A 19,142-nucleotide genomic window follows, 5' to 3' on the forward strand; every position below is an offset into this window, starting at 1 on the left:
TTAAGACATTAGAGTAGACATTTTGATGATCAATAAATTGCAAAATTTTCCAAGCAAAAATACAGATAACTTCTTCACTTTTTACTTTTTTACCTGATAATAAACTAAATGTCTTTAGGTTTTGGACTTTTGGTCAAACAAAACAAGCAATATAACACCTTGGACTGTTTACAATTTCCTGACATTCTGATTATGTTATTATTAGAAATGTTATTTGCAGCTCCAGTACAAATGTCCAACAGGAAAACAAGGAGCTGCTTCACTCACAGAAAACTGCTTCAAAAGGGGCTTCTGAAAGATACGCACTGATGGGAATTCAAAGACACAAACTGTAGTCAGTGTGGTTTTACCAGCAAATGTTATTTGAACCATCCTACAATGGGGCTTTCTTCCAGGAATCAATCAAAGGGGTCATTTATTGCAACATCATGAATGTGGTTTACATGATTAGGTGCCCATGTCAAGAAGCATATGTGGCTGAACTTCAATGAAATGACCAAAAATTTATAGTCACAGTCAAATCCTCCAGCCTTTCCTTCAAAACAGTGTTTCATTGTTTGTGTAAGTACTGAACAAATGAGGTTACTTTACAAAGTGTCTTCATACTCTGTCTCTTATTGGATTATATAAAGGATGAGACCTCAAATTATTCCCATCAACATGTTGTCGTCGTTACTTAATCTTACGCTTTTACTGCTCTTTAATGCTTTTGTACTCTATGTATGTTTGCAGCTTTTTCATATGGATGGAGCCCACCTGACAAATATTGTGCTCTAATCTCAGCTTTAATCCCATCATTATAACAAATGATATCAAGATACTCGTTAGTAGTATTATTTCAGTGTGTAAAAGACATACGCACTGCCACAGAGCTGGAACGTTACTCACCGAGGCAGGTGCGGCCGTCCACATGCAGGCGAGAGCCCGGGCGGCATTCACAGTAGTAGGAGCCCCTGGTGTTAACGCATCTGTGCTGGCAGCCTCCATTGTGGACCAGGCATTCATCAATATCTGTGGGGACGGAGGGAGAAAAGAGGAAGGCAGAGGCAGACAGAAGGAGGGAGACAGGAGAGAAATGAGTGTAATTTGCCTAAATCCTCTCATTAAGAGAAAAAAAATTTTGCTCACAAGAATAAAGCCCAGAGGAGCTGCCAAGATGAGAGAGGAATTTAATGCAGGCTTTAGGATAAAGATGTACTCTCAGAAGAAAGGAGATGATGGATGAGGAGGGAGAGTATTCTACAAGTGCACTGCAGCTCAAACAAACAAATCCCCCATGTGGTAACAACTACTGAACATTTAAAACCAAATTTAAATTCCTGTGCTTCTTGACAGAGTCTGCTGGGTGCAGCAAACATATGGAGACTTAAATCAGGAGGATGCAAAACATACACATTCCTCTCAGCCGAGCGTTGAGATTATAAACAAATAAAAGAAGGGGGTTCTTCATCTGAGAAAGTGGTGGTGAACGAAACATGTCCGCCTCACTGTGTGACCAGCTTTCAAATGAGGCGAAGTGTTCCTAAACACTTCTTATTTTAGGGGTCAGAGACTAATAAATTGTTTTCCGGGTTTCACAGCGGACCCCCCTGTGAGTTCTGAGCTGATTGTTTGGTCTTCTGCTTACAGCCCGTCTGCAGCCATCATCATCATCAGCAAAATTAGGACACAAAGTCAAACCCACCTCCCTTCCAAGTCAGTGGCAAGTCACCTGTTTGCTTCAACATAAAATAAATTATCTGGAGGAGTTACTGGAAATGTTGCTGACTGAAACAAGTGACGCGACACATTAAATAGGTGAGTGTGAAAGCCTTCTGGCTGCTGGTCGAGGTCTGTTTAAAAATGCTAACATGTCATAAAAGACTATTAGTCAGTGCCAAGTCAAATGTCTGGTTGAGACATGTGTTGTTCAATATAGACTTGACTCCAGGCAGCTATTTTCTGCAACAAGCATTTCAAGAATTCAGAGGAAGTCCAGTGAAAAAGAACTAGTTTTGTGAGTAATATGGGGAAATCACTTTTATTTATTTGTCAAGAGATTGACTGTCTCACCACAGACCACACATTTTGTGTTTGGGCTCTGTGTTGTAAAGAAGTCATTAAACAGCTCAGTATAAACAAATCCCATAAATAGTCTCTCAACATTCATCACAGTGCAAACCCCACTCTCTCCAAAGAATAAATAGACAGTTGTGTCGTGCACCATTAGTGGGCTGAATAACATGCACATATTTACATTTATGTCCAGTTTTCTCCCATAGACCGAAAACATGGTGGGGGAAATTAAAAAGTTTAAATTTCCCATGAATGTGAAAATTAGTGTGAATTGTTGTCTGTCTGTAGGGTGCACCTGACCTCCTGCACGATGTAAGTTGTGGTAGCAACCCTTCAAAGACTAATTAGTTATTGATAATTGTTATGGATAATGGATAGATAGATACATATAGCTGCAATGTCATGGAACTACTGTGTGTCTCCTTTGTAAAAGCCAATAATACTATGATACTATGTGATTTTTAATTATTGTTTATGTTTATTGCTGTTGTTCTTGTGAGAACCCTCGGAGACTTGTGACCACATTGTACAAACTACTAAACACAACAGTGACATATCACTACCTTTCATGTTGACATTACAGACCTGTTAGCAAACAGTTGCTTAGTTACAGCAGAATCAGAGCGACATTAGCACATATTTTGTGTTTCTTTCCACCTGGTGGAAATCTAAGTCCAATTTTTACTCTCCTTTTAGCTCTGTTTTTGGTCTCCAGCATCTCCTGAGGGAAAAGTCTGGCTCTTTAGCTTCTAAACGTTCCACTATGTTCACAAGCTGGTCTCTAACTGTCTGTGTGCTGTTTGGTCCTGGCAGGCAGCACATAGTGGGTTTATCAGAGAGTTTTTTTTTTTTGTTTTTTTTTTTTACTAAAACAGCTGACTGCACAGAATGAGGAAAAAATAAGATTAGTCGCGATCTGAAAAACAAAAACAAGTTGAAAGATGCTAAAAAACTCTGTAGAGTTGAAGGGACCTACAGAGGATTATACAGCTGATTTTGCGAATTATCTGTGGGTTTGTCAAGTAATACGAGTAATAATTTGATTCATTGTTGATATAAAAATATTGATTATAGCAGCTTTAAACATATTTTTCATGGCCAGTGGAAGAATAAAAATCTCCAAGTCTTTTTATCAGAGGGACTGAGTCTGGCTTCCGTAGTGCTCATCTGGGATGGAGGCAGCGTGGCAGCAGGACAACCTGCATCCGAGCCTCATTGTCCACATCACATTCCACCACATCACTGTCTCCATGCTCCCACTGCACACACAAACAGTATGTGACCTGTGATTTACACATAAATTACATCCTTACAGGGCCCAAAACTCCATAAACCTGATGTTATGGTACATGATGGGGGGAAAAAACAGTGTTGTAAATTATGAAATCTTAGTGGTTAATATGATAAATGGAACATTCATTCTACTGTTCACAGTAAAAACAAGGACAGGATCAAGATGAGGACAAAAATGCAGTTTATGAGCATAAGGGGACTAAACTCTACTTGCTTAATGGATACTGTGAAACCTGCCCAAGAGAGCTGAATTACAGAAATATCCTTCGACTGATCCACTACAGTGTTTGGGGCAGATATGAGCTTCTAAACTTTCCTCTTCTTTGTCTCTCTGCTGCCAAACTCCAGCTTCGCTTCATCCAGGAAAGCTGGCAGGAGCCCTCCTTTCATTTTTCCATCCTTGCTGCAACGCTGTCCTTTGGTTTGGTTTTTCATGAAACCTCTCCAGCTTTGCGGAGCCACTGTTCCTCCGTCAACTGCAGTGCACAGTCAGTGGTTTCTACATCCAGAACATGATCCCTCCGGAGCTCGGAGCCAAAGCCTCAGCAGCCGTTGGCTTATACAGAAGGCATATTAATTCTCTGCCCGCAGCCACCTACAGCACGGTGTCATCTGCGTGGAAAACTGTTTCGGTTGGTTTCCGATAAGTGATTTGTTTATTGTGAGCTGAGAATAAATGATTTCTGAACAGTCTTGATTCATCTCCAAGAATGACATCCAAGTAAAGCAGCAGAGGGATTATCAGCAATATGGCAGTAATACATATAAAACATGTTCCATCGTGTGCATTCATCCCTGAGAGCTGCAGTCATGCCGAACATGAAAAGAAATATTCAGTCATAATAATATTGACATAATCTGTGCAGAGTGTATCTGGTATCGAGCCCTGGTTGTGTCAGCATTACAAAGCATCTCTCATGATTCATAGTTAATGTTTTCACGTGCTTTAATCTCTGTTGATAAAAGTGATCCTCCCCTGCTCCGATCAGAGACAAAGTTATCTGGACGGTGCCAGACAGCGCGTACAGGAGACTCATTATCAGTGGGACTGATTAACTAGTCTGTCTGAGCCGTGACCCAACACATCCGAACACTCTCACTATTGTGAGTCCTACTCTGTATAAAAACTATGTAGTTATAATCCTTTGTGAAACTAACTCATGGTTTGCAAGGAAAAATGTATTTAGCATTTAGGTAGCATTTCCTACTTTTTTGAAAAAGGTAAAATCAGTTTGTTGCAAAAAAAAATATATATATATACAGTGACAACCTCACTCTCTTCAATGTTTAACATTTTTACAAACTAACACTCTTGAAGATGGGCCCACGGCGCAGCTGCATTATGCCTGTGAAATCATCACTTACCTGTCGCCAGGTAGGCTGGGTTGTAGCCATTGTATCCATGGTAACAGTGTGGCCTATAGCAAATCCTTCTGTAGTAACTGTGTGGATAGTTTGCAGCAGATGTCAGACATGCCATCACTCCAACTGACACTAAGAGGAAAATCCACCATCCTGATGACAAAGCCATGGCTCGAGAATAAAGTCTCACAAAATAATCAAAGTAAGATTTTAACTTAAAAAAAAATCTACTGCAAAAAAAAAGTATCTAAATATTTTTGTTGATATTAACTATGAACTATTTAAATGAATGACCAGTTCTCTAGTAAAGACTCCTGCTCTGAAGTAACATGGTAATAGGTCTTACTCACTCTGACTCCTGATTTTTCTGTCTCCCTCTCTCCCTCCATCTCCCTCTCTGTTTCACCCTCCCATCTACCAAAGCTAAATGTCCATCACATTAAAGATCCTCCTCTCCCTCCTCTTTCTCTTCCCCCCCTTTGTCCCCACACTCTCCTCTCACCCTGAGCCTTAACTTTCTCACACTGAAGGTACATCTGCATAACCTACAGATAACTAATTCTGCGTTTTACCAGCCAGCAGAGCTTTATTTCTTTCCCTCAGTGATTTACCACATATTGCTCAATTTTACTGCCTCTTCAAAGAACATTATAAGATAAAAAGTGAGGATTTATGACTGCACATCATTCAGGTGTTGGAGAACAAAGCATGTGAACAGACTGAAGGATGTGCTGTCTATATTTTTCTTTTGATATTGACATGTATAAAAAAGAAAGAAAAAAAAAAAAAAAACTGCTACCAAAGGAACGCCAAATTTGATAAGTGCCAGAAGTCAAATTCAGTATTTTTAATCCAAACATCTGAGAAAGGAATGAGCGTTGCATTGAAATCGTCTATTCAGGAGCTAAGCACTGTGCTCTTTCATCTGGTGCCAACGCATACATCCAAACACAGCAGCAGAACCACGACAGCTTCTAAAGCGCAAAGCATGTTCATGGTCATGATCACTTCCCTCATCTCAACAGAAACGGCCCACAGAGACCTCTGCAACAGGCAGCGACTAGGAACTCCACTTCTTATGACTTAATGCAACGTTAGAGCTTCTATAACATACGCCTGCACTGTCATTACATCAGGCCACAACCATCTGAGGTGTACTCACGCTCAGCCAGACCAGCAGAAAACTGATGCGGATCCTTTTTGTGATGCCACATGCCAGGATATTCACAGCTCTGCACACATCGTGCATAAAAATGCATATTTGTGCAGACATCAGAATTACGAGGACAATGATGCCAGCCAGGTGAGGGAGAAACAGCAGCTCTCTAAAGAATGGAAAACAGACGATAGGCTCACAGCCAGAACTGGAAAATAACTCACCAGAGAAAAAAAAAAAAACAAAAAAAAAACCAAAGGAATCTGCATAAAATACCAGAAAAATTCAGGAGAGAACATAGCAACAGTGAGATGTTTTTCTTCACAGGAACTGTCCTGCTCTCAGGGTTAACAAGATCATATAACACCTGTTGATTTTGGAAAATGTGTCTCACCATTATGACAGGTGGCAAGAACTGGCAAGACCATTACCGCCATCTTCATGGTCGCATTGATCTGAGCTGTGAAGTTCATTTGGCCTGACTAAACTAAAATCCTGTCACTGCTATACTGAACACAGCAGGACAGCAGTTGATGTTGGCCACCTCTGCACTGATCAGTGCCATTTGTATCAATGCAGGTCATTCATACCAGAACATAAATGCACAAATAAAATGGATTTTGACCAGAAGCTTAAATGCAGGGAACTCACCACAAGGGATTAAACCGTAAATTTATTTTTGTGTTTTTATTTTTTTTGTACTGAACAAAAGATGTATTTGTTCATTTCTTGCTGATGCCAGGAGTATCAGCATATTAACATCCCACAGCAGATGTCTTTCATTGAAAAAAAGTATTTCTTGTTGCCAAGGACAGGAATCCCCCAAAGTATTAATGTGGTTGTGTGCGGTCCAGCTCCCTTGAATCATTATTTATTATTAACAGCTAAGTGAATGGATGTTGCCTCTCATCCGGACTAATATGGGCTTTGAGCTGCGGCTCTCCCAGCTTCAGGCTGTCATGAAGAAAGAAAGCTGATCGCTCTCTACAGATGCCGTGCTCCCAGCTTCTTTTACCTCTGTTAATAACTCCTGCCATTTACAGATAATTAGGATACTAATGCTGCGGGTTGCCGTTTTCCTCCAATATACACCAGTGGCGGAGGGCAGTTAGCTATGAAAGCCAGCTGTGACAACGTTCCCATCGACTCTCCTAATAACCGTGACCTGGATCAGATCTCTCACTGGTTCTTCCAGCAGACAGCCATGCTGCTGCAGAGCACTCCAGCATCTCTCCTCTAGGCTTGGCTTCTGCACACAGGAATCATTACTCTGATTAAACCAACCACTCGCAAAGGTTCCCTAATCAGAAACATCAAACTATGATGGAGCAATAAGAAACCTCATGGGAGAATGCTGGGAAGAAGCTCCGTTTTGGTTTCGCTGTGGCTTGATAGACTGGTAGCTACACTTTCTTCCAAATACAGTCTGAGAAAAGAAAACAGCAAAAGCCAAGATGATTTTATCTTCTTCAGTGTTTAAGTTAAAAAGTCGTGGTACTGTGGTTCATTTGAGGTTAAGTGATCTGGTTTTTGATGTTCACTGAGTGCAGGATCTACAATTACTGAGTCACAAATAAAAATGAACACAAACCGCCATTAATGGCAACATAAATGTGAGCGAACGAATACGGAATAAAAGACCAAAAACATTTTGTCAGCCTTATGAACTTTGATCAGGGTGAGGTGAGACTTGGAAGTAAAATTAAATGCTACCAATTCAGTCTGTGCAAAACCGTCAAAATAAAATATTACACTGGCTGTTTTCCAATATTTCAATAGCGAGACAATATCTTGGGGATGACAACGTGTGTTTTTAGAAAATAACTTAAAATTTTAAGAAAACATTACTGATAATGTGGATTTCAAAAATGATTCAGCTAGAACAGCTGAGTAACATCTGAAAAGCTGAAAGTGTACAGTATGTTGACCAGAACACTTATATATCTGCTGTCATATCTAGTATCATATTATAATATTCTCCACCGATTAAGTATTACATTTCATTAAATTCAAATCAGCTCATTATCATCTCTAAAATATAGCTGCTAGCAGCTCTTCCTCTCTCTGAGCGACACAGAGACTAATGCTTTAATGCTTTTATATCCAGCAGACTAGACTTCTGCAATGTCCTCAAATCCGGTCGGCCAAAGAAAAAAAGTTATGCCAGTTACAACTGATTCGTATCTGTGAGTGCTGACTAAGAACAGAGGGAGAGAACACATTACACCTATCTCTACACTAGTCTGTACACTGGCTGCATGTCAGTTTCCCACTTTTAAAATTTATCAACTTGTCTATAAAGCTGTTCATGGTTGTGCACCAGCCGATTTATCTAATATGCTTCTAATCTGTGAATCACAAATCTCTCCGGTTCCCAGCACAAGTCTTGATTCGTTCCAAAGTGGAAGACTTTTACTTTTTATGCTCCAAGCCGCTGGAACAGTCTGAGGATCTGAGAACTATTGAACAGCTGATACCTTAAAATGTCAACTTAAAGCCTGGGCTTTTTTATGGCTATTATTTATTTTATTTAAATCACTTATTTTATTTTATTTTATTTTATTTTATTCATGTTTAAAAATGTTCTATTCATCCCTGTCAATTATATTTGTCAGTCTTTTATCTATTTTGTTTGGTTTTTGGTCAGTCTTATTGTTCTACTGTTTAAATTTGAACTGTCAAACATCTGTTGAGCACTTTGAACTACACTAACCTGGACTGAAGGTGCTATGTGAACAAAATGAAACCCCAGTTTGTGACACACAGATAACTGATATAACACTGATTCTCCTCCAGAACCACTGAGGACATGATACAACTGTGTCAGAGGCTTAAATGTACGACCCATGATGGGAAAAGTGATCTTCATGTGTAAAATTCATGAAGTGCCCTTTTAAATTCATAAACAGCCCGGCATAAACGGCTCATCATCCAAATACACCAGAGTACTCACCTTGACATGTTTTGCCATCTTCATTCAGTTTTAGTCCAGGAGGACACCGGCAGTAGAAACTTCCGATGGTGTTACAACACAGAGCCTCGCAGCCTCCATTGGTCTCCTCACACTCATTCACATCTGACGGGAAGAGACAGGGACAAAGTTAATTGTGCTGCCACTAAAACCACAGACAAAACCAGAAATTAGGAAGAACAAAGTCAAACATGTTTAAAATGCTCAGTGTTTTGGTTAAAAACAGCAGTGGGCTTTATTTCTGTGCAGTGAAGATGAAGAAAGAATGCATCTTCCTTTTCATGATGGTCTAAGTTTTACATGTCTCTTTTAAATGTTCTCCATGAACAAATTTGTATCCAACTTTTGAAATTGTGGAAAATGATCAAGCACTTGGAAATTCATGAGAATTACTGTGGGAAACTGTGTGTGCTGTTTCCATCCTTCAACCCGGCTCCTCTGTACCAACTTCAAGGAAAATTAAAGTGGAAAAATACACTATACATCCAAAACAGGATAAAAATACATCAAGTGATAAATAGAGTGGGACAAAAGGAAACATGCAGCAGTAACATCTTTTCCTCATTGCCTCTAACTTTACTCCAACATCAACCAGGAGTAGCGTTCTACAGAGGGATCTCCAAAAACACTTCCACACGAAGTCCCAGTTTTTCCATTTCATTTCCATTAGCTGCATATTGCTGCCAAAGCTGTCATCAGCTGAACCAGATAAAATCTTTCCCTTTCAGTTCCCTGACTACACATAATGACTCAGGTCAGATACAGGTGCTGACAGTTCAGCGTATATACCATAATTTGAGCTGAAGAGATTCTGCGTAATCAGGAGATATTCAAATTGAGAATGAAAGGAATAACGTGTTGTTCAGTCTTTACGCTGCAGTTTCGGGATGCAGATGCACGCTGCCCACATTAACGCTGAATTTCGTTCATGTGGGAATTTGTCAGGAGAGATTATGCTCACGGTGCAGTTCTAAACTTGATGACACTGGGCTGTTTCATTTGCCATGCCAGAGGAAGGAATCTTGGACTGAAAACTGAAAGTCTCGGAGAAAATTAGGAAGGGAGAATTCACTTGGCACTAATCAGCTCATAAACTTTCTCCATCTCAATAAAAGAAGAGAGTTACTGTACAGAGGGAAGAGTACGAACGCAAAGAAAATTGCTTTATAGAACATTTTCCCCCTTCTAGCAAATTTTGGTGTATTGCGATGCCAGCGTCTAAGCAGCCAATTAAACAATTTCCCTCTCAGTTTACAACATCTGGAAATGTTCACACTGAAAACACTGCACTCTTTCTATTGCCAAGTGTTAAAAACTGCCGTAAATCCTGAACTGCATACAACATGTAATGAAATGTTACTTTAAACATCAAGACTATATTTTATTATACTATGAAACATCATTCCAATCAATTTATTACACCAGTCCTTCTTAGCAGGACTAGATAAACTACAGCTAAAAATCCAATTTGGGATGCTCACTGATTTTTATTTGAGCACTGCGTCACAAGAGCTTGATTTAATGAGTCTGGGTCCTGGGGTGAGAGAGAGTGCCTGCCTGTTAGTTCACTTCATTTAATTTGTAAAATAAGCAGCAGCACAACGGCAGATTTAAAGAAAATTACACAGAAACTTGCTGACTGAAGAAGACGAGTGATGGTCACTGAGCAGAGTGCGACCTGAAGTCAAGGCCAGGATTAAAGACCCTGAGGGATCCTGCAGTGAGATCTGCAGCATGAGTGTGTTTCTGTGTGTGCGTGTGTGTGTGAAAATGTCTATCTCCCCCCCTGAGGCCACACACCTGTGTGGCAGCTTGAGGAGGGGTCTGCCCAGGGTCAGTGTCACGCTCATCACTCTCCAAGTCTTTCTGCCCAATAAGCACACAGGAATGTTGAACTGCTTCGGGTCAGGAGGAGAATATGAAACGCAGAAGTGGAAATGTCTACCTTGGATCGACAAAGTTGCACAGTTGCAAGTTTGTTTCTTTTAAAATGATGGCCTTGCAATTGTGGAATTTCTCTTTATTTGCCCATCAGGAATTCAGTTTACTGAATCCAAAATCATGTTTAGAGTGCAGTAGAAACTCATTTGTGGAACCCCTGTGTATTGTGTTAGTGTCTCAAATTACATTGTCTTGTTTATTTATTTATCTATTTTTTTTGTTTTGTTCTGTTTTACAATGAGGACCATATTGGAAATCAATAAATAGTTCCAAACTCTACTGTGTGGTTGAACTTTACTCTAATCATCATCATCTCCGTGCTACATTACTATTTACACTAATGTAAGCTAATTTCAAAAAAGAAAAATTCCCGGCCTCAGAACTCATTTTTCCCTGAACGTTAAACTCAATGACCTCTGATGACATGAGTGACTCTGGGGGTTGGAGCAGAGGCTACACTCTCACCTGACTGCAGGGGGCAACGGTGAGATTATTTTACCATACGTCACCCTCACCCGTCCAACGATCTGTCACCAGACTTAGCCTCCAGCAGAGTGATCAGACACGACTAAAGGCGCAAAACAAGAGCTGTAGCCTCCTTAAAAACAAGGAGTGTTTTGAGATCAGCCCCTTCCCGTGAACATCGGATCACCAAGGTTTCTTCTCCCTGACCTGTGTCTGTGGGGTGGAGGGGGTGGGTGTTGGTGTTCACATTTTGCAAAAAGAGATCAGATGCCTGAAACAAAGTACTGTGTCTGGAGCCCAATTTATGCCCTAGGTCAGTGTCAGAGGCCAAGGATCAGGGTCGAACTCATGCAGAGAGAAATGCACGGGACTGTTTCACCATGTGGTGCACGTTCAGATCTATATCTGCAAAATAATCCTTTTGGCAAGTGGTAAACAAACCATAGGTCCTTAACAGCCCTGAAGAATTCACACATTATCAGTGAAACATTACACACTGAGTGAACAGTGCATTACCAACAATCCTACAGTCTCCAACACAATAGCCCTGTTTTGGCTTTTGGTTTATTATCAATTAATCTAATCCGTCAATTCTTCTTTTTATTGCTCAGTTAAAAGGACAGCTAGCCTGCCTCTGGCCAAATGTAAACCAAGCTTCAGAGGTGCTGGTAAGTGGATTTTACTACTTTTGCACAGAGCAAGGTTAGTATTTCCCAAGATGTCAAATTATTTCTTTAATCTTCCAGTCAATAAAATCTTATGACATATTGAAAATCCCAGATGCAGATTTCCAGAACCCAAGGCAACATCCTAAAAGACTTGTTTTTTGGCCAACTAAAGGTCCAAAAGCAGAGGATACTCCATTTATAATGATGTAAAACTGGTGAACACAACAAACTCTGGCATTTGAGAGTCTGGAAACAGCAAATAATTATAATTTATGCTTCATTAATGACTCAAACAACCACTTGTTTTTCATTCAAATTTCAGTCATCGGAGATTAACTTTCTGTTCGTCAACTAATCAATGATTTGACCAATTGTCATTGACCGCCAGAGAAGAGCTGATTCATCCTTATAACATTTTGGAGGCTGCAGTTAGTGGTTTTGTATTTTATTGCAATATATTCAGGGTTTCATGCAGTCTTTTATAGCAGGGGTGGGCCACACTGCCTGAAGCCAAGACCACCTCTGCTTATAAAAATATGTATTTTCATGAAACAAAACAGTAACCTTCAGGGGAAAAGAGCAGAGGCCTTATTTCACACAACAAATGCCATACAGTGTAATTATTGTGAATAATGTTTGGGCCGTCACGCACCAACTAAGTTGCTCACGAAACATCAGGATTGTTGGGATCTGAGTCGCTAACGACATCAGCTAAACATTTTTTTCGGGTAGCAACACTGGGAATGTTTCTGGTAAATGAGTCTCCCTCCTGTAGTCTCTGTACGAAGGTGGAGTTTCTGTGCATTGTTCTATGAAGACAACAAGATCTCAGCGACATTGTTATGAGTGAGAGCCAGATTGCACAGCGCTGTTATGTCTTCTCGTAAGGTGATTTATTAAACAAAAACATCTGTAAAATGGGTAAAAATGTGTATCTCCCTGTAGTGGACACTCTGTTCCAAAGCAATCAGGTGAAGAATGAAAAATAGGAAAAAAAAAAAAAAAAAAAAAAACCTTTGCTAAAACTTTTGCGTTTCTGCAAGTTCAGCTGCAGCAAAGCTCTGGGTTTACATTCCTCTGCCGTATTGTGTGACTTCCTGTGATAAGGACGACCGCCACTGCTCCCAAGAGGACGAAGCTAATGTCTCGGCAGACTGCAAGGGGCTAAGATTGGGCCAACGAAAACCACCAGACCTCTGATATTATCTCAGGGGGGTCATGGGCCGGAAAATTGCAGCATTCATCGAGAATCAGGGAGGGAGTCGAGGGGGTTGCTGAGGATAACACTAACCTGTTTCCTTTTAGTGCCCTGATCTAAAAGCCTCCTGGTGTAATAATGTGCTTTGGTAGTGTTCATTCCTGGTTGCATTCCCTGCAGTCCTCACAGCTGCTTTCATTTACCAGGTGCTATAAAGATGAGGATTGGCTTGAGGTGCCGTGAGACATGTTTGAGTCAGAGGTTTCATTCAGACAGTGACTTAGGAGAGGATTTCTCTGACTTGTCCTGCACATCTGGGGGCTGGTGAAACAGCGTCTGACTAACAAACCAGGCATCTGTGAACCGGAACCGACGGTCGGAGCTTCACGCTCTTTCACAGGAAACTCATCCTCACTTTTGACCTCAAGTGTACCCTAACCTTAAAATGTTTGTTGTAGAGGACACGTTTCCTTTATCTGTCTGACAGGCAGCACCGTGAGGCTTTCTGCCAGAAGCTCATGTGAAACATATAAATTGGTGAAATATTTTCAACCAGGCTCACAAAAGTTATTATAAAAGGTTATTTTATGGACTCCATAAACTCCTTGTGGATTTCACATGGATATTCAGCTCCTGGAGTCAGATAACATGTGAATCCCAAAGATGCATTCAAAATGTTTTATCCAAGCGTTACCTCTGCCGTTTGGGTCATTGCGTCTACATGGTGGAAATACTTTAGCTCTCGAGTTTCTTTGTGATGCTTTTTAATGCAGGCAAACAAAGACATCTACTCACTTTCATGCCAGGTGCAATTAAATGAGGCACACAATGACATTTTCATGATAAGTCAACATCAATAAACAGAATAATTTCTTTTGCAATAGTGCACACTTTTTCAGAAGGCAAATATTTTGTTTTTTAAAAACACTGATGATTCATACTGTCAGCACTGATTGTTCAGATTTTCAGATGTGGCTGACTGGGATGATACACAACAGATTTAGACAATAAATATATTTAAACCTGCTGGAGAAAACTATTTGTTTGGTCATATGACACAAAACTGAAAACTGCACGCTGGATATTCTTCTCATTCCTTCTCATCTGTAAGGCATCAGCTCAAGTTCAACATTGCCCCCTGCTGTTAGTCTCCTGCTACATCAATACTAGGCCAGATGTGCGGCTGGCTGTTTATTAAGTTGACACTGTTTGATTCGACTCTGCTCTCATTCATCATATAACTAAAACACAGCTGCCACAATATCACTATTCAAAGGCAAAGAACACCACACGTCACTTGTCAAAGTGCCCTCTCTTGTAAAACATGTTTCACTCTGGTTCACCGCACTGACTTACACCAGAAAACTATGCATGCTGTATTAAGCATCCAATAATTTCCCTCCCCTAGTCCTGTTTGATGCTTTCATGGTGCCAGTGTTGGGTACGGGTTTCTTCCTGAAGCCCTGTAATTGTGGCGAGTGTGGCAGCCGAGCTGTTGTTAAGTGGCACTGTCATTTGGCCGTGGTGTGGCTTTCCTGGAACCAGAGAAGTTAAAAAAATGTCCCCTTTAATGACAAAGGGGTGACCACAAACGGACGTCTATGGTGTGCATCAACTGACGTTTCATACGTCTGCACCTCAATTCACAAACCTCAAATGTTTCCATGAAATCATTAACAATCCATCTCAAGTTTGCAGTTAGAAGGCGTACTGTGGCGTAAAGGCTATTACAGGCTCCTTTTCCTGTTTTTTAAAAGACACTTACAATTAGGCAGCAACCGCACATCTCAGTGGTGAAGCTGAAGCAGGCTGCACCTCTAATCACTCCAAATAAACTCAAACTGTGCTAAAGTCAACAAAGAAACACTCCTTGAAGTATAAAGTTGTCGGTGAATCAATTATTAATTTAACAAAATTTTAATCTCTGACTATTCTGATAATCAATAACCATTAAGTCGTTTTTAATTTGATGTTTACAAGTTCTCAAATGTTCTCATTTTCTTGGTCTTACACTACGCGGATATTTTAGGGCTTTGGACTGTTGGTTATGATGGGAATTTTCGACTGACATTACAGATCAAACAATTAATCAAAAATGAAACTAATTGTTAGTTGCAGCCCCCGTCTTATTTAAATCTTCGTAAAATTCAGTCTTGAGGTGAGTGTCAGCCTATTAAACTGCTTTTCTTCTGTTGTTTATTTCCCATGTGAAAATGCAGTTGAGCAAAGACTAAATTCTCTGCTTATCACCTTTTTTAAACAGTTGTATTTTCTTGTTATTCAACTCTTCTTCTCAAGGCAAGTGTCAACAAGAAACCACAGACAAGCGGCAGAGAGAGGCTGTCTGTAAAAATATCAATCAGGCAACTCAGTAGTCTCTGTGCAGCTTATTACCCTGATCGCTAAGTTTTATTATTTGTGCATGTTTGACCACAAGGGAATTATGTGTGAAATCAAAGACACTAAAAATCCAGTGTCTGAGTTTGATTAGTGAACATTCTGCTCTACTGAGTCCTAAACACCTCTAATCCCTGTTTTGATGATCCATTTCACTGCACTGCAAGGTAAGCCTCTCAGTCAGCACAGTGAGTGTGCTTGAGCGCCGTGCAGGTACTCGTGTATGTTTATATGTTATGGCATACCCCATTCTTAAGAGCCAGCTGCCTCTCATTCCTGTAAGCTTTAATTTTTTCTCTTCTTCCCTTCAGCTGACTGTGAGTACCATTACTCCTTCATTTCCAGACACGGCCAGCTCGAATCACGACAGTAACAGTCACAAGGCCGTGCCAGCAATCACAGACCTCAGACTGGAAATCTGAGTGTTGTATGCTGGGAAAAGACGATCCCAAATTTCTTTCACAGCACTGTTTTGACCGTTTTGCCACATGATCATCCGACAGAAGGTGTCTGACAGAGCCATAAATCTCATCCCTTCAGAAGCTTGCGGATAACCAAAGGTTCCCGACTTCTGTCGCTCATTTTCACTGTCAGTAAAAGTTACAGGTTGCAATCCAGAGAAAAGTAGGCCAGCTGCATGAACCTATGCATGTATCCAAAATAACATTTTATGACCTACACAGACGAACAGGAGGAACAAATACCTCCAGGACCTCAGGGGACTGCCCTCTGACCCTTTACGTGTGCTCTCTCTGCGCACTACCTGTTAGGGCCTGTCTCTTCCAACTTTGACCCAGGAGTTTTGAGTGCCTGGGACAACACATGGAGGCCAGCAGGAATCCAAAAATTACTTGTTGTGGTTTCCAGTCTCTCTCTCTCTCTCTCTCTCTATCTCTCTCTATCTCTATCTCAGTCACATGTGTGAGATATGCTGCAGTGGTATGTGCTGGGCCATAGCAGACGGAAAGTTGCCCAGAGCCTTTTACCTACAGGGCAAAAGGTGGCAGATACATGACAGACTGTCATGCTCAAGGTGTAAAGGGGGAATAAACACTGAGATTCTGATTATTGCTTCACATGCTCAAATGTGACACTACATGATTTCACAGTTGTTTAAAGATGAAAGGAACAGCAGTCAAGTACATAACCCCAGGTATGTGTAGTTCAGGGGCAATAGGCTCCATTTTTACGGCATACACTAGCTCAAGCTGCACGGCACCAGGATATTTTAATATGGTGCAGCAGTACGCTTTTTAATAACATAGCTACAAAATAATGTTGAACAGTGCAAAATTAAACATTCTTAGCACTCTCCAAAAAGAAGAGGCATTAAGATCATTGGTTACTAACCTTTACAAAGTCAACTGACATCTGTCAACAAAGGTTACTTATTTCTACACACTGCAAGCCCCTCAAGCAAGGTGGGAATCAGTCTGTTTCATTTGGATCTCTTAATAGGCGTACAGTATTCAGTATTTTACAAGAAAAAAGAAAAGGACAAATACCACAAACATCAAACAATTCTATTTATCAAATGTTTCAACCCTTTTTTTCCCCCCTCATTTGTTGGCCCCTCAGATTCAACTTGTGACCCCTGCTGGGGAGTCCCACTCCAAGACTGGAAACCATAGATTTAAATTTACACACAAAATGAATGGAGCATTGTGTTAATTAAGGCAAAGCACTGAGATCAGACTTATGCTTCCGGACTGGCATGCTTTATTCATGGATATATACATTGCGTCTGTTATAACCTGAAACTTAACACTATTACTCTGCTGATACTCTCATGCTGTTTGCTGCAGCACCTTCATCCACCCTCCATACCTCCTCAGCAGCAGTATCCTTGCTGCTGCTCAGTTTCTTTGAGAGCTCCCTCAAACAGCAGAGCTGTTTCTGCCCGTTTCTGAAATACAAGTTTAATGTGACAATTGGAGGAATGCCAGAGAAGCAGTGGGTACTGAGATGAAGACACTTTAATAAGATTCAAACTACGGTGTGGTTTAAAAAAACAAAACAAAAGCAACCTTGACACGTGAAAGTCGGCTGAACCTGTCTCATTATATTTTGTTTCGATTAGCGTCTGCTTTTCACACCTCACGAGACATCAGTCGGACGCTGGCTGTGCGCTGCTGAATGTTCTCCAAGGCTAAGTGGCTTCCATATGGAGATAATACACAACAGAGTAGATAGAGGGAAAACAGATTAGAAGTGAAGTGTTTGGCTCAGTGGAATACATGAGGCGCTGATAAGGAGGAACAAAGGCAGCCAAGGCAGATTTAGTAAAATTAGAAGATACAGAGGGCTCAGTGAACTAACAGGTAGCTAAGATAAGGAGAAGCAGGGTAGATCAAGGGATCAATCCACGCTGATTATTCCTCTAATTGTATTTTGCAAACTCTTGTCACTGCCAATTTGCACAAACTTGATGCCCTCGCCCCCCCAGTGTGACCAGGAGCGACCTTTCATCAGGAATGCTGTAAAGAGCCTAATGAGACAGGGTGGGAGCCCAGACTCGACACAATTATGGCAGATTAGGGTGCTGCGCAGGATGCAATGGCAGGTAGGAGGGCAAGGATGTACCCCACCCTCCGACTGCAACGTACTCCCTCTCATTAGAGAGGCCTTTCCAGACTTCACAGTCTCTCTCTCTCCCCCGTGGTGAAGCCTATAGGGCTCACAATATTTCGGGATGGGACAGTGGAAAGAGGAGGAGGAACGACTGACTGACTTTTAAGATCCTTGCTTCGACGGTTACCAAACAATTGCTGTAGCATGAAAGAAATAACTCATTTCACAATATCATTGCTGTTTTTTGTTGAATGTCCTTAAGTTCAGTTCACTTCTTCTCCTCAGTGTGTTTCATTAGTGGTAAAACGATTAGCAAATCAATTATTTCGTTGACCAACAGAAAATTAAGAGAAAAATTTTGATGACTTTTTAAAAGGTTGGGTTTTCTTGTAGACAAAGTTATGTACATTCACTGTTACTCACCGAAACAACTTTTGCAACTTTTCTCAACTTTTCTCTCTCTTTTCTCTCTTTCCATTGTAACTTTATGTAATGTTGTAACCAAACATCTTTGGGTTTGGGACTCTCGGCCAGACACACAAATCCATCCAAAAAAATAGTGATGGGCATTTCCTATAACTTTCTGATATTTTATAGACCAAATTATTAATCCATTATTCTGAAACCAATCAACAGATTAATTAATGTGGAAAATAATCATCAGTTTCACCCTCAGAAGAGATGACTTTCCACAGTAAGACAGATCCCTTTGTTTAGTTTGAAAGAGGAAAGTATCGGCGAAGAATGAGGAAGAGAGAGAAATATAGAAATGGAGAAAGAAGTATTGAAACAGAATCAAAAGGAAATCAGGACAAAACCTCTGAGTATGTTTGGGAAAATATTTGCTAGGAGCTTCCAGTTTTCCCAGCAGTGCCTACATCTCCATGGCTTCCTTCATTTCAGCTGCTCTGGAAGTCACGCTATGCTGGCTGCTAACAATACTCAAAAGAACGGGATTAAACCCTCAAATGGAAAGAAACAGAAAACATGTCAGTGACTCTGTGAATGGTCCATTTAAACTCCAATTTATGGCTGATGGGAGAAATTGTGTTGTAACCAAAAAAG

The 19,142-nt window shown here is 40.6% G+C and overlaps 1 protein-coding gene across 3 annotated transcripts in view; it reads right to left on the reverse strand.

Moving 5' to 3' along the window:
* megf6b (multiple EGF-like-domains 6b) overlaps positions 1-19,142 on the reverse strand; it is a 64,219-nt gene that overhangs the window by 22,932 nt on the left and 22,145 nt on the right. For all 3 annotated transcript variants that reach the window (XM_071494493.1, XM_071494495.1, XM_071494494.1), the window contains exons 5-6: positions 8,820-8,942; positions 889-1,011 (exon numbers count right to left, since the gene is read on the reverse strand). In XM_071494493.1, the coding sequence (XP_071350594.1) occupies positions 889-1,011; positions 8,820-8,942 (246 nt within the window). The remainder of the gene's footprint in view (positions 1-888; positions 1,012-8,819; positions 8,943-19,142) is intronic.

The sequence above is a fragment of the Trachinotus anak genome, unplaced genomic scaffold, assembly GCF_046630095.1.
Source record: "Trachinotus anak isolate AG129_WGS33_773 ecotype Australia unplaced genomic scaffold, CSIRO_AGI_Tana_v1 ptg000013l, whole genome shotgun sequence".
NCBI lineage: Eukaryota > Metazoa > Chordata > Actinopteri > Carangiformes > Carangidae > Trachinotus > Trachinotus anak.